General features: G+C 44.2%; 1 protein-coding gene across 1 annotated transcript in view; it reads right to left on the reverse strand.

Moving 5' to 3' along the window:
• Flt1 (fms related receptor tyrosine kinase 1) overlaps positions 1-14741 on the reverse strand; it is a 168350-nt gene that overhangs the window by 105889 nt on the left and 47720 nt on the right. Inside the window, 4 exon segments of the mRNA XM_052754536.1 lie at positions 8402-8561; positions 9496-9665; positions 12196-12313; positions 13697-13871. Of these exon segments, the coding sequence (XP_052610496.1) occupies positions 8402-8561; positions 9496-9665; positions 12196-12313; positions 13697-13871 (623 nt within the window).

Raw genomic sequence — 14741 nt, forward strand, 5'->3', positions numbered from 1 at the left:
TAGTGCTTCTGTTCTCAGGACTGTGTAGGAAATATTAACAAGGGCCGTTGTCTGGACATTCACGTTGGGCAGTATGTGCTTCCTCGTCCCACAATTATCCCAGAGAACGCAAGAAATGTCTCATTAGGAAGTGAACATTTGCTCCCGGCTAGTGAGAAGTTTCCTGTACGAGATGGCCAGTCTTACTCGGTTTAGTTTGCTCTCCACACCCTGCTCTGGGCAACTGGTCTTCTTAAGTCCTAAACTGGGCTCTACGTTTTGTTTGTGGCTCGTTAAAATTCCCCACAGAGTGTCTGATTCGAGCCTGCATACCTAGACACACGGGGCAAAGAGTGTATGTCAGACACTGGAGTTAAAGTTTCAGATTCTTTAAGAAGACTGGTAGATACTGAAACAGGAGGGAAATGATCGTATTTGTCAGGATGCAGCTTTCTTAAATGGCTGCTTCCCTCAGACATCTGACCTACATTTTGCCTGCGGGACATACACACTCTTTCAATTTAATTACGAAAACTCTCCTGAAGAAAGAAAGCCGAATAGAAGACCTAAAATGGTGCAGCAGAAAAATAACAGATGTTCTTGCCAGCCGTCCGTTCAGCTGGGTCCTCGAGGACACTTCTAATTAACTACCAGTGACAATTGTTTTGTTTGTGTCTTGTTCATTCTGCATCCTGATGCCCAAACGAGGATTCTCCCGAATGACCTATCCCTGACACAGCCCTAATGATCCCGGCTTGCTTTGCTTGCCGATGAGCAAATGTAAACAATAGAGAGAAGCAATTAGGATGGTCCTTCTCAGAGGCTCATCGCTCCCTGGTTCTCTAGGCCACCCCTCCTCCCGAGGAGCAAAGGGCGAACCACACTCAGTCCTGAACCAGTGAGCTTGCTCTGTGTGTGCTCCCACAAACCCCTCTATGGAGTGTTTCAGAAATGGGGTGTCAAAGTGTCGCTGAGTGGCAGGGACATTATTTTCTACTTGTCTTCTAAAATACGTAATTAGTTCAGACTCCACATGTGACCTCCTTGAGAGTTTTAGAAACAGTGATTTTAGGGTCCATCACAGGTCAATTGTGTTTTTCTTGGAAAACCCACCGGTAGAGCTAAGAAAGTCATAAAGATGGTTCTACCTCCACAGCCTTCCACAAGTTGAGACTCTAGTGCTGTCTTTTCCATCCTGAGGGGGCTCATGGGAAAAAGAACAAATAAAGCAGGGAAAATTTTGGAGTCAGACGGACAGTGGTGATGCCTCTGCTGAACCGTGACTGCCAGAGATGGTCCAGACTAGCAGAAGTGAGGATGAAGGTTGACGTCGATGGTGGGGGATGGCTGCACATCCTCTCTCTCTCTCTCTCTCTCTCTCTCTCTCTCTCTCTCTCTCTCTCTCTCTCTCTGTATAATTTGAGGCTTCATATACACTAGGCAAGTGCTCTACCATTGGGCGTCACCAGCCCCACCTTTTCCTTTCTTACTTGGTAATTCTTTGTGTTAAAATCACAGAGACAATTCTATTTGGCAGAATATTACCTACGTAAGCATCCTTCTTTCATCAGTTAAAATGCTGCTCATTTGTCATTGATCTTCGGTTCCTGGTCAAGGTAATTGGTCATTTATAAGCCACAAGAGAGCACTGTCCATGCGCATCAGCTGGGATGTTATTTCATGGGTTTTTTTTTTTTTTTTTGAAAGGTGAACTGCTGTGGGATGTCTTTCTGTATGCTGTGAATATGTGTTGCTCTGATTGGTGGATAAATAAAGCTGTATCGGCCTATGGCAAAGCAGCTGAGAGGCAGGCAGGAAATACAAGCAGACAGACAGGAAGAAGAAAGGAAGACAGGAAGAGATGTGAGCCAGTTGCCCAAGGAACAACATGTCATGGGAAGCAGGTAAAGCCACGGAACATGTAGCAATACATAGATTAATTTAATAGGGTTAATTTAAGATATAAGAGCTAGCCAGCAAGAGGCCTGCCATAGACTATATACAGTTTGTAATTAATATAAGCCTCTGTGTGTTTACTTGGGTCTGAGTGGCTGCAGGACCTGGCAAGACACAGAAAAACTTCCGACTACAGTGAACGTGTTATTTAAAGTGACTTTTTTTTTTCATTGAGCTCCTCCATTCCTGGGAATGAGAGGAGAGGGGAAGCCAGGAACTGCCATTTATAGAGGGGAAGTTGCTCAGATTAACTAACTGGCCAGGGTCCCACAGAGGTCAGGGGCGGTGCTAAGAATAGAACCCATTTCCTTGATGGCTTGGTCTCTAGCTCCACAATAGTACATAGTAGATATTCTGCAGGTACACACATATGTCTAATAAGCAACCACCAAACAAGTTGGCTCCTACACAATCAAATGACGAGTGATGTTTAACACGGCCAGCAGCTACCGCACATTTATGTAGGAGATGGTGGACAGTACACATTTGGGTTGAACGCTGAGGGCATGCAAAGTCAATCTGTGTGATATAGGTAATATTAATGCAATTCCTAAAACATGTCATTGGCCATCACTGCCTTTTTTAAAGACAAGATCTTATTACATAGTCCTGGCTGGGCTGGAATTTACTATATAGGCTAGCTTCAAACTCACAGAGATCCACCTGCTTCTGCCTTTCAAGTGCTGGGATTAAAGGTGTGCACCACCATGAGCAGCAGTTGATTCTTAAAAATGACATTTTTGCAAAGAAGTCAACGCTATCTAACATTTTCTCTATTTTAGAGGCCAACTTAGTATGCTTCGTGACTGTATCTATTACACATGATCAATGTTATTTATTACTCTGAATTTAAAACTGTGACCATTAGATGGTGTCCTTGTTAGCTCGCTTGGTGCTGTGATAAAATACTGTCCAGAAGCAACTTGTAGGCAAGAGAAGGATTTAATCTGGCTTACAAGTCAATCTATCGTCCAGGGAAGTGCAGGCAGGAACCGGAGCCGAGACCATGGAGGACCTTGGTTACTGGCATGCTTCCCCTCACTTGCTCAGCTACCTTCCTTATAGAACCCAGGCCCAGCTGCCTAGAGACGGCACTGCCCTCGGTGGGCTGAGTCCTCCCATGTCAATCAGTAACGAGGACAATGTCCCACCGTCATGCCCCCAGGCCATCCAGATGGAGGCAACTCCTCAGCTGAGATCCCCCCTCCCCGAGTGTGTTTAAGTTTGTGGCGAGCTGCCAAAAACTACGGCCCATAGAGAATTAAAGTGGCGTGGGCCCTCCAGTAAAGACCCAGACACACTTTAAAAGCAAACTTGAGTTTTAAAAAAAAAAGAGAGCCGGGCGGTGGTGGCGCACGCCTTTAATCCCAGCACTCGGGAGGCAGAGCCAGGTGGATCTCTGTGAGTTCGAGGCCAGCCTGGTCTACCAAGTGAGTTCCAGGAACAGGCGCAAAGCTACATGGAGAAACCCTGTCTCGAAAAACCAAAAAAAAAAAAAAAAAAAAAAAAAAAAAAGAGAAAACACACCTAACACAACCACGTTGTTCTGGCTCCTAGTGTGGGAGATGGCCTAAGCTAGCAGACTCTGTCATAACCCAACTAAAGCCCACCCCTGACCTCGTGCCTGGGGGGATTAGATGAAATGAGCTCAAACATCCATTAGTCTATTATCCGAAGGTCTCGTCGGTGCCAAAACATATGCAAACAAAGGCAGCCTTTGAACATCCAGAGTCTTCCTGAGGAAACAGATCTGATGATGGGGAGCACAAACAGACAGTGCCCAAACTCCTCTCCCTCATCCTCTCTCGGGAACCCCAAGTCCCCAGGGAGGGACTCCTTGTCAGTCTGTCACTGGTCAATACAGAGACCAGCCTCTTTGCCCTGCACAGTCTTCTCTAAATCTCCCTGTGAGTACTCTAGTGCTGAGACAAAGCTCATCGGGGACTTGCTGTCAAGAACGATGCCTGTGGCTGGACAGGTGGCTCAGTGGTTAAGAGCACTGGCTGTTCTTGCAGAGGACTTGGGTTCAGTCCCAGCACACACACACACACAACGGCTCACAACCATCTGAAACTCAGGTTCCAGGAGATTCGATGCCCTCTTTGGGTCTCTACAGGCACTGCGTGTATCTGATGCAGACACATACAAGCAGACAAACACTTATACATGTAAAAACAATTATTTTAAGTCCTTTAAAAATAAATAAAAAGAGTATCACCTGGCCCAGGAGGCTTAACCTTACTTTATTCTTTAAAATCAAGGGCCAAGTGAATTCCAAGAATTGAGTGTGGACTACAGGAAAGGCAGCTGGTGCTCCAGCCTGTTCTGCCCTGCCCCAGCCTTATCCTTGCAGGGTAGAGTAAAACCACTTCCTGCCAGGGTGGCAAAGGATGAGCAGGATGGTCACTGAGTGGAGTTGCATCGCATCCCCAGAGCACCTCTCTGGTCTTCCTTTTACTTTTATTTCTTTTTTCTTTTTTTTTTTTTTTGGTTTTTCGAGACAGGGTTTCTCTGTGTAGCTTTGCGCCTCTCCTGGAACTCACTTGGTAGCCCAGGCTGGCCTCGAACTCACAGAGATCCACCTGGCTCTGCCTCCCGAGTGCTGGGATTAAAGGCGTGCGCCACCACCACCCGGCTACTTTTATTTAACTCTTCCTGGTTCCGTAACTTTTCTTCCTCTGACCTGCTTGTTTCCCCGTAGACTTACAAGATTTCTATTTTTAGAGCACAGAGAAGTTGCATTTGACTTCCCATCATCTCTATTCACTTTTCAGAAATAGTCATTAACATTTCTCATGTTGTGAAATTAGCTCTGGTGTATGCAAACATTTCCCCTCAATGTTCCTTACGAGTGGATGGGTCTCTGAGAAATGTGGTCCTCAATATGCTTGGAAGAGCCTAGTCTCCAATTTCTATCTCCATGGACTTTCCCCAGACATGTTACCTCTGCCTGTGAAGTACATTTAATTATCTTTATTTCATGTTAACAGAGGACATGTGAAGGATATCCAGCATTGAATACGTTTAATCATCGTTATTTCATGTTAACAGATACATGTGAAGGATATCCGACATTGAATACTCTCATAGAAGCTTCCTAGGTTGATGCTAGGCTAACATGGAAGAGAGTTAGCAAATATCTAGAAGTCTCTATTGGTCGTTAAAGATAAGAAAACTAGTCCCCAAACCCCTCTTCACTCAGTGCTGACAATTTCCTTCAATTCTACCAAACCTTCACAAAAAATTGTCACCTGCTCTGAGCACTTGACCATACAAATGCATAGGAAAGGGACATGGGAGACATTCAGTCACTTCTTCCTGCTCATTAGTTATACAAATTTAAATAATACCCTCACTTTATTCTTAGTGTTGTGTTTAAGCTGATGCATAAAATCCTATAAACTAGACATATAACGGGGTGCTATGTGAAACTTCCATACATATATAAATTGCAGAGTGTTTAAATCATGTTAAACATAGCTGAAACATTTATCTTTTTTTTTTTTTGGTGGCAAGAACATTGAGAATCCTTTTGTAAAATTTTTTTGAGTTATAGAACATATAATTGTTATTTATAGCTACCCTACTGTGTAATAGCCCACCAGGGCATCTTATTAATGCTTCACAAGAATGAATTCTAGGGGAAACAGAAACCATAGTATTACTCAGTTGAAACAAAGTTCATTTGCATAAAGCATTTTTTTTTTCGAGACAGGGTTTCTCTGTGTAGCTTTGCGCCTCTCCTGGAACTCACTTGGTAGCCCAGGCTGGCCTCAAACTCACAGAGATCCGCCTGGCTCTGCCTCCCGAGTGCTGGGATTAAAGGCGTGCGCCACTACTGCCCGGCGCATAAAGCATTTTACCACATATTTTTAAGTAAGAAATTTCTAGCTGCATTGTACTCCTGAAGTTTTAAAATATTTGTCAGACCCTAGGAAATGCTGAAATTTAAGTGGTCTGAATCTCTCTTTTTGTATTAAATTGGGTATGTTAAGTGGCTGGTCACAGACAACCAATTAATAGTGTTGGGAATACCAGAATAAACTGCTGCCTGAGCTGTGACCATCTGTAGATATGCCCTTGAACAAGAGTCTCAGATTTAAGCATTAACAATTATTCTGCACATATATAGTTATTATGTATAAAATAATTCTAAAATGTTAGGCATATTTATAACCAAAGATCATGGGTCAATACTACCATGCAAATAAGTAACTCAAAATAAGTGTAACAAAACATGCTGATTCATGCCACTAATGAGAGTTCCTATCTACAGATGAATCTAAGTTAATCAAAGCATGTAAAATATGTCTACTCGAAGACACTTGTAAATTTTTAGTAATGACAGAGGGCTTCATTTGGGTATAAAGCTAGCTTTTCTTCTCCAACACAGTGTAACGAAGCTGTTTTGCTATTTTCAGTGTGTCAAAGTCTCATTGGTGACTCTGAATATCTCTCACCTAGCCACCGAGCACCAAGCCTCAGGCCGGTGCTCAGTCAATACCCTCTGACCAAAGAACCAAAGCTGCTTACATGTGTATACAGTTTCAGCAGACAATTTCAAGCAAAACCATATTAAAAAAAAAAAAAGAACCGTCGTGGAAAAGAGCCAAATCTTCCATGTTTGATCTATCTTATGTATTATTAAATTAAATTTAATAATAATAAATTGACTTTAACAGAATAATTCAAATAGTCAACAAACATTTAAGGTAGTACTTCTGAGTCTTGAAGTGTTTTTCTTCAAAAAGGAGTAAGACATCTTTCCTGGACTTGGTGAGCATCCTCCACGGAAGGGGAGAAAGATCTCACACCCCACAGAGACTAAAAGGGGAAGCAGTGCTTCCTGCCTTCACCTGAGCCTCCCCTCCCCAGTCATATCTCATTAGCGTCATTCAACCCCAAACTCATAATATGGTGCCCCATCCCTCATAACTGCATTTTTCTAACATAGTTACTGTTAAAATTTAGTAAGACAAGAGTTGAAATTTTAGATCTGCTGTTATTGAAACAAAAATTAAAAAGTCTACAAAAGGCTATGCTATTTCATAAAAATGTGACTCTAAACTTTTATCCTACACTGACCGGCTGTTATTATTTCATTTAGCTGCATGTTAGTACAAATATCAATTCTTGAAACAGATGAACCCACTAAGTAGGGATTGGTGCCTAACTCAAACTAGCAAAATGATACAGGATCTCAGGAGGTCACTTGTGTTCTCAATGAAACATCCGTAAGGCCTAAATGTTTTTGCAACTTCTATGTCTATTCTTAGAAAATGACTCTCAAATGAAAACTCAGACTTCTGTGGAAATAGCCGCTTTGCATGAATTCCATAACTCACCAGTAACTTTCCACTATCAATATACTGTGTCCTAAACAAGGGATTAAGACACCGATGAAGAATCAGGATTGCGGGAACATCCTAGGAAACCAACCAGCCATCACAGAATTATCCCATGCTCACTTTTTATCAAGTTAGTTTGGAAGTTTGCTTGCTTTGGTTTAACAGTTATCATCCCTAGCATTCCCCAGGCGGGGTTAAAAGCCACAAGAACAGACGGGCATAATGGTAACCCATGGGCACTTTCAATGGCATCTCCCTATGGCATTTGTCCATTCTGCTCCTCTTCTTCCAATTAGCTCCCATGAACCAGCACAGGTATCATCTCTCTAGACTAAACAAACGGAGCAAAAACAAACAGACAGGATGCGAGGAAATGCCTCCCCGCTGACAGAGGGTAGGGATGCATTCACTGTGCGGCAGCTACTGACTATCTGCTGGGTGGCTGTAGTTAGCGGATCCAGAGCCCGGAGACAGACAAACCGGGTCGCGTGGACTGACGTAACAATGATGGGGTGCGAATAACTGCAGCACACCCCTCGGAGGGAGAAATGAACTGGAATGAGGCGGTCCAGAGGGTTCACAGAGAAGGTAACACAAGAGCCTTGGGGCTTGATAAAATCCAACTTCTTAGGAGACAGACAATGGGTGGAAGCAAAATTCAGACAGATGGAAAAGCATGAGCCAAGCCCGAAAGAGGAAACAGTAGCCGTGCGTTGGGAAGACCTTGGATTCCAGCCAATGAAGAGAAAACGAAGATTGGGAAGACCTGGGTAAGCCACACAGTGAGAGGGCCCTTGGCAGTGCCACTCAACTGGGAAATGGCTCAGGCAAGCTCTAACCAAGTCACATGACAGCTCCCAGGTCCCAGGGAAACCTTAGTTCTGTCCCATGTTCCCATATACTTGAGCAAAAAAAAAAAAAAAAAAAAAGAAAAGAAAAAGAAAAAGAAAATGATCCCATGAGCCAAGGGTAGGGCGTCTTCAATGAGAATCGATAGCTGTTGTCTACCTGCTTGAACGCAGGGAAAACCTCTGCCCCCAATTCAGTATACGTCCGGTGATGCCCAATAGAGAATCTAGTTAATCTTTGAAAACTCCTCAAGAAGTTACCAGCCCTACCTTTCTTTGGAGCGATTGTGGTGACAGGGGTGCCAGAACCACGTGACTGTAGGCTGAGGGATCCCATACACGGTGCAAGTGAGGACTTGTCTGCTGCCCAGTGGGTAGAGAGCCGGGCTCGGAAAGGACGACACGGACTTCTCGTAGATCTGAGGTTTCGCTGGAGAGGAGGAGGAGAGAGGGTGGTAGAGAACAGTGAGAAGCCAAGGGCAGAGCCGAGGATTTCCTCCTGAATCTCTCGCATGAGAGACCAGTCAGGTGAGTTTTGATGTCAGGAAACAACACCACAAATAAACGCTCATATTATGTAGAAAAATGCCTATTTGATTCCACAGTATGAATATCATGATGGTAATAAGTCAAAGCTACCTTGCCTGCAGGAGGTAAGAAAACAAGAAGTAATAGATGGGCATCATGGGCACACACCTTTAATCTCAGCCCTCGGAAGGCAGAGGCAGGCAGAGCTCTGTGTATGAGGTCAGCCTGGTCTACAGAGTGAGATCCAGGACAGCCAGGACTGTTTACACAGAGAAACCCTGTCTCAAAAAACCAACCAACCAACTAACCAACCAACCAACCAACCAACTAACCAACCAAACAGAAAAGATGAAGTAGTTGCCATGGGTCAGAAGTGCAGTACTTTTTCCTTTGTTTTTCTGTGGGGCTGGAACCCAGGGCTTTGTACTTATGAGGCAAGTACTCTACTACTGAGCCTCATCCTAACCACTAGAAACAGTTTAAGAATATAAAAATTTATGTAGGGCTGGGGAGACAGCTCAGCAGTTCAGAGCACTGGCTACTCTTGCAGAGGACCCAGGTCAGGTTCCCAGCACCTACATGGTAGCCCACAGCCATCCGCAACTCCAGTTCCAGGGGACTTGACGTCCTTTTCTGACCTTCTCAGATACCAGTATGCATGTGGCACACATACATGCATACACTAATGCAGGCAAAACACTCATACAATAAACTAAACTAAACTCAAAAACAAATATTTTGAAAGTTTCTTTTCTTTGACAGTTTATACTGATTTTGAACTCACAAACTGGCAGTAATAGCCATGGAACCCAGAGATCACGCGAAATTCAACTTACCATTTACAATCAGAGTAGCAGTGAGGTTTTTAAATAGGTTTGACTGCCTTATGCCCAGCAAGATTGTATAGTCCCCTGCGTCCTCGGTGGTGACATCTTTGATAATTAATGAGTAGCCGTGCACCGAATAGCGAGCAGACTTCTCCGTTGCAGGTGAGCCGTCTTTTAACCTGGGGTTAACAGCATGGTGGGTAAGTCACGTCATTTACGTCATGATGTCACTTTGATGGCGTTTGCCATTTCAGTTTCCGACCTCAAGTGGATTCATTTTGAGTCTTTGGACATGAGCACTATTTTTTTTTAAAAAAAACTTCACACACAAACTGTCTAATAAAGTCAAGTGAGAGATTTAAACTGGGTAGAATTTCATCTTTGCCCACAAAGAGGAAGGAATAAATGAACGAAGAAGAGAAAGTGGTGGCCGTATATACCCACAGGGTGTTGGTAGCCATTGAGACCTAAGTACCAACTCAGAGGTTCAGGTCTGAGTCGGTCAAGCTGTTTGTCAAGTGTTTTCTTTGAGGCTCCATGAGCAGTACAAGCGCTTTTATAAGTCAGATCAGCTAGATCTGATAAAATTAAAAATAGCCGCTCCCACTGTGGGCTCATGTGGAGTTCTTATTAATTATATAAATGGTCACACCAATTGTCCCTTTCACAGAGACACTGTTGTGAAATCAAGATAATCCCCCTTGAGGAAGAACAATGAGAGATACCACACAGCAGGAACTTAAAGATGTTTTTAATGTAGAATTGATGCCTTGATGTCATCTGTTTGTAGTGAGACTCAGGTGGCCTGGCCTGGCCTGGCCCTATCTGCATGCTGCCACAAGTGTGATGGCAGATAATCATCAGTGACTCTCTATCTTGAGCTACAGTGTCCCTCAAGACTTCTAGAAGTTCTCAAGACCCCTGTAAACTCAGTCCACGGCTTAATTTTATACTTTGTTGTTTTTTAAAGACTTACTTTTATCTGATGTTTAAGTGTTTGTTTGCATGCATGCATGTATGTGCACCATGTGTGTGCAGTACCCACAGAAGTCAGAAGAGGGCGCTGGGCCCCTTGAAACTGAGTTACAGGTTGTTGTGAACTTCCTTGTGAGTGCTGGGAAATGAATCCAGGTCCTCTACAAGAGCAGCCAGTGCTCTTAACCACTGAGCCATCTCTCCAGCCCTGTGATTTCAAATGCACAGTTCTTTCAACAGGCCCGTTCATTTTTAGGGCGTGTACTGTGCTGTAGAAAGAGGTAGAAATGGTTCTTAGTCAGGCCTGCAGACCTGGGGACAAGCTCTCTGGGGACAAGTTCCAAGTCAGTTAAAATGGCTATGCTGTCATCACAAACAGCAGGTTAGTATTGTTTCAGTTGCATCCTACTAACAAGGCATCATTTCAAAAGTGGCTGTTTTGTTTTATTGTTCCTTGCTACTCTGTTACTGAATAAATCAGCATGAACTGACAAAGGGTGTGTTTAGACATGAAGGAGTGAGTATGATGCCTGGTCATTAAATTACTACCAACTGTTCTATTAAATTTAATAATTCTTCTTTTCTTAAACCATGCTTTGCATGTCTAGCAAGAAAATTAAAACGTTTTAGTGACTTTTTAGATATTATAACATAAAAATATCCATTTATTTCCCACTACAATGTTATGAAGGCTTAGTACATGGTTTCAACTTGTTATTTAATTTCCTATTAAATATTTGATTTAGGAGCTAGGTGTAGTGGCACACGCCTTTAATCCCAGCACTCAGGAGGCAGAGGCAGGTGGATTTCCGTGAATTTGAGGCCTTGGTCTACAAAGTTCCAAGATAGTCAGGTCTATACAGAGAAACCCTATCTTGAAAACCCCCCCACCCCCGCAAAAAAAAAAAAAAATTGAGTTAGCTGCAAATAAACACTGAATGGCCGAGGGCCAGACAAATTCGTGCGAGGATTTTCCAAAATGGCAAGGCTTCTCTATTGTATGGATTGTTTTTCTAATCAACAGTGAGTGGACCTTTTGTTTAAAATGTAGTGATTTAAGCCAAAGATAATGACATTAAAAAGTAATTTAGCAAAATGACTGCAGATTTAAGACAGATTGCATTGTTTTACATAGGTGCTGTGCTGGTCTGACTTTTTAAAGAAAAAAAAAATCATGTAAGGTATTTCTGAATACTTCAAGCCAAAGAAAACCGTAATTAATTCAAGTAGGTCCACTTGTCTACACCTACCCATGAGTAAGTCCTGCCGCTATTAATGTTTGTTGAAATTTTAAACCAAGGCTGGGACTTTCAACCCAGCTCCACATAAAGGAATTATTTTTGGTATCCTCATTACAAGGGCCCACTTCTTCAGGGTTAATAGAGCATGCTGCACATTCAAGATGCCTCTGTGTTATTGCCCAACACATCTCATTCAAAGCACGTTGACATCACAGGAAGATCTGGAGATGCAGGAATTTAGTATGTGTGAATGACTGCCGAACTGAACGGAGCTCTCAACCCCCTCAACTCTTGCTTCACCCCTGGGCACCGCTTCCAGGCCCATCCAGCCCTCACCAGTGCCACCACCCAGAAATCAACACCATGTCCATCTCTCCAGATTGCTCCAAATACCTTCTCTTGTTGTCTCTTTCAGGAATGGGAGCCACTGAAGTTCCTAAGTTCCTACTTATAAAAATCATCTTAACTGATACAGAAATGACTGTGGTCCTACCATACGACTTCTGGCGAGGGGAAGGCCTTCACTTTCATGGACAGCCGGTAGGACCGCTTTCCCGCTATGGTTTCCTGTACCTGCTGCTTCCGATGCTTCACGCTGATGAATCCCTTTCCTTTGAAAGAAGAAATGATAGTGCATCAGGAAAGGATGCATTTACGTCAACATCCGCTCACCCCTTCCCTAAGAGAGATGCGGTCAACGAGTGAAACATGATGGAGCCTGTCCAAGAGCCCAAGTGCCAATCAACGGGTGATGCCATCAGGTCAACTGCCAGCAAGTCCTAGAGATGTAAAGCAGCATACAGGGGACCGGAGTATTGCTATATAGATCCCCCACAATAACGAGGGACAGGATTTCTAAAATCTACCTAGCTGATACAACGAAGATGGAAAAAGTTGCTCTGGGCCGAAAAGTCAAGCTCAGAAAGGTAAAAGGACAGAAAGTGTCTCCAGTAGCACGGGAGCTCTCCTCAGAACACTGTTTTCCTTTGCAGCAATGAACACAAAGTCTCTCATTGTCCTTACAGAATTTACAACTCATAATCAAGCAACCATTTGGGCATTCCATGGTCATTATACTAGTTGCAGAAGATCATGAATTCCAGGTGATTTATCGTATTTTTCTACATCCACCTCATGGTAGTATCTGGGGAATTTCCCCCAGATAAAGTAACACTGGTCCACGGGTTCTGCTTTGTTCATATAGAACAGTAAATGAGGAATTCGTGACTGCCTTACAATCTACGCTACCAAACGAAGCAAGCATCCCGAACCAAGACTGTCCACATCAAAAGCAGTATTTTTAAAAGTTAACATTGATCTCTGAGAATTTCACAGGCTGTATATTGATCATATTCTCCTCCCCTTCTCCTTGTGGTAATTCCTTGAAGATCTAACCCATCTCCTCCCCACTCCCCGACTTCATATCCTCTCTTTTATTTAATAACCCATCAACTCCAGCTTGTGCTGGGTATATACTTCTAGGCATGGAGCCATCTGCGGGGGCACAATTGACCTGCAAGGGACCACACCCTTAAAGAAGACTGACTCCCCCCCCCCCTCCACAACCTGCAGAAGCCATTAGCTGTCCACAGCTCCTCAGTTAGGGGTACGAGCTCGTGAATCCCTTCCATATCCACGTGGGAATGTTACCCGGCGTGGTCTTGCGCAGGCCCTGTGCAGACGACCACAGTTGCCATGGGGTCACGAATGAGCGGTCTCGTCCCATCCAGAAGACGTTGTTTTGCTCTCGTCCTCCCCAACCTCAGACTTTTACAATCTTTCCACTCCCTCTTCCCCAAAGTATTCAATTTAAAGAGTATGAAGTGTGCTTAATTTGCCTTGGGCGGCTCAAGAGAAAGCAGCCTTCATTCACGGTTGCATAACTCTTAGTCAAAAGAACATTGATTTTTTTTTTTTCTTTTTTGCCAATTCTTAATGCCTAGACTGCTCGGAAAGTGTAGTGTGAGTCTGCATGTCAGACTTCCGCTGCTTACCGTACACATGCACGGAGGTGTTGGAAGATCTGAACGATGACCCACTCTTCACACGGCAAGTATAGAGTCCCTTGTCGTGGCGCTGCACATTGCTGATCTTAAGAACGCTGTGGAACACATTGTTGTGGCGACTGCTTTGGTCAATCCGCTGCCTTATGGTAGCTCTCTTAGTTGCCTAGAAAGAGAATGCACAGTGGGTGGAGAAGTCCCCACTGTTCTTGCCCGAGGTTACGGTGGTTCCACCTTCCTCAAACCAGGATTTAGGTTAGGAGGCACACCAGATCCACCACAAGCAAAGCGTCAGGAAACCACGCCTCTGTCTAGATTTGCACCCATGCAGCATGCTAGCCTTTAGTTAGCACTCCACCTCTGTGAGGGGGCCTTCACATACACATTGCGTCAGCTGCTTCTGGTGACCACCTGGTGAGCTCCCAGGCTTTTGCTTTGTTACCAGTGAGGAAATGGAAGTGACAGAGGTATTGGCCACAGAATACCAGGAACTCAGGTCTCTTGGGTATGCATTTAGTGATTTCTCCCCATCCCAGGCTCTCCTCTAAACAGTAGCCTGTCTCCTCAGACTCAATGGCGGTGTTCCTGTAAATAAACACAAGTTCCCCTTCCTACGAGTGGGAATGGAAATTCAAGTCCTGGCTCCAACTACTCCCATTTCATTATTTCACATTTTGAGCCATGCGGCATCAGCCTCTGCTAAATGGTGGGAAAGGGACATGGGATGTGCACACCCAGAGGTCATTTCAGCCATCATCTGCAGGGCCTGTCCCTTATCTCAGGGAAAGACCACGTTCTGCTGTCTGGTTGGCTGCAGCGGCCTGCTCACTGTTGGGAGAAGATGCGAGGCCGCCTCCTTCAATTGTTCCTCTTATAACACGGACCGCGTCATTTCCCTCTCTTAAGTCCTTCCCTGGGGAGGGTCGTGGGAAAAAGACTTGGAAGCTGTCCAGACAGAGCCGAGGGTCTCGAGCCTGGTTCCCTCTACCATGATTAGTCAACTTTCACCCACCTGCCTTTTAATTCCCCGCTGGCA

This window comes from Peromyscus californicus, unplaced genomic scaffold (assembly GCF_007827085.1).
Source record: "Peromyscus californicus insignis strain IS unplaced genomic scaffold, ASM782708v3 Scaffold_2__1_contigs__length_46816999, whole genome shotgun sequence".
In the NCBI taxonomy this organism is placed as follows: Eukaryota; Metazoa; Chordata; class Mammalia; order Rodentia; family Cricetidae; genus Peromyscus; species Peromyscus californicus.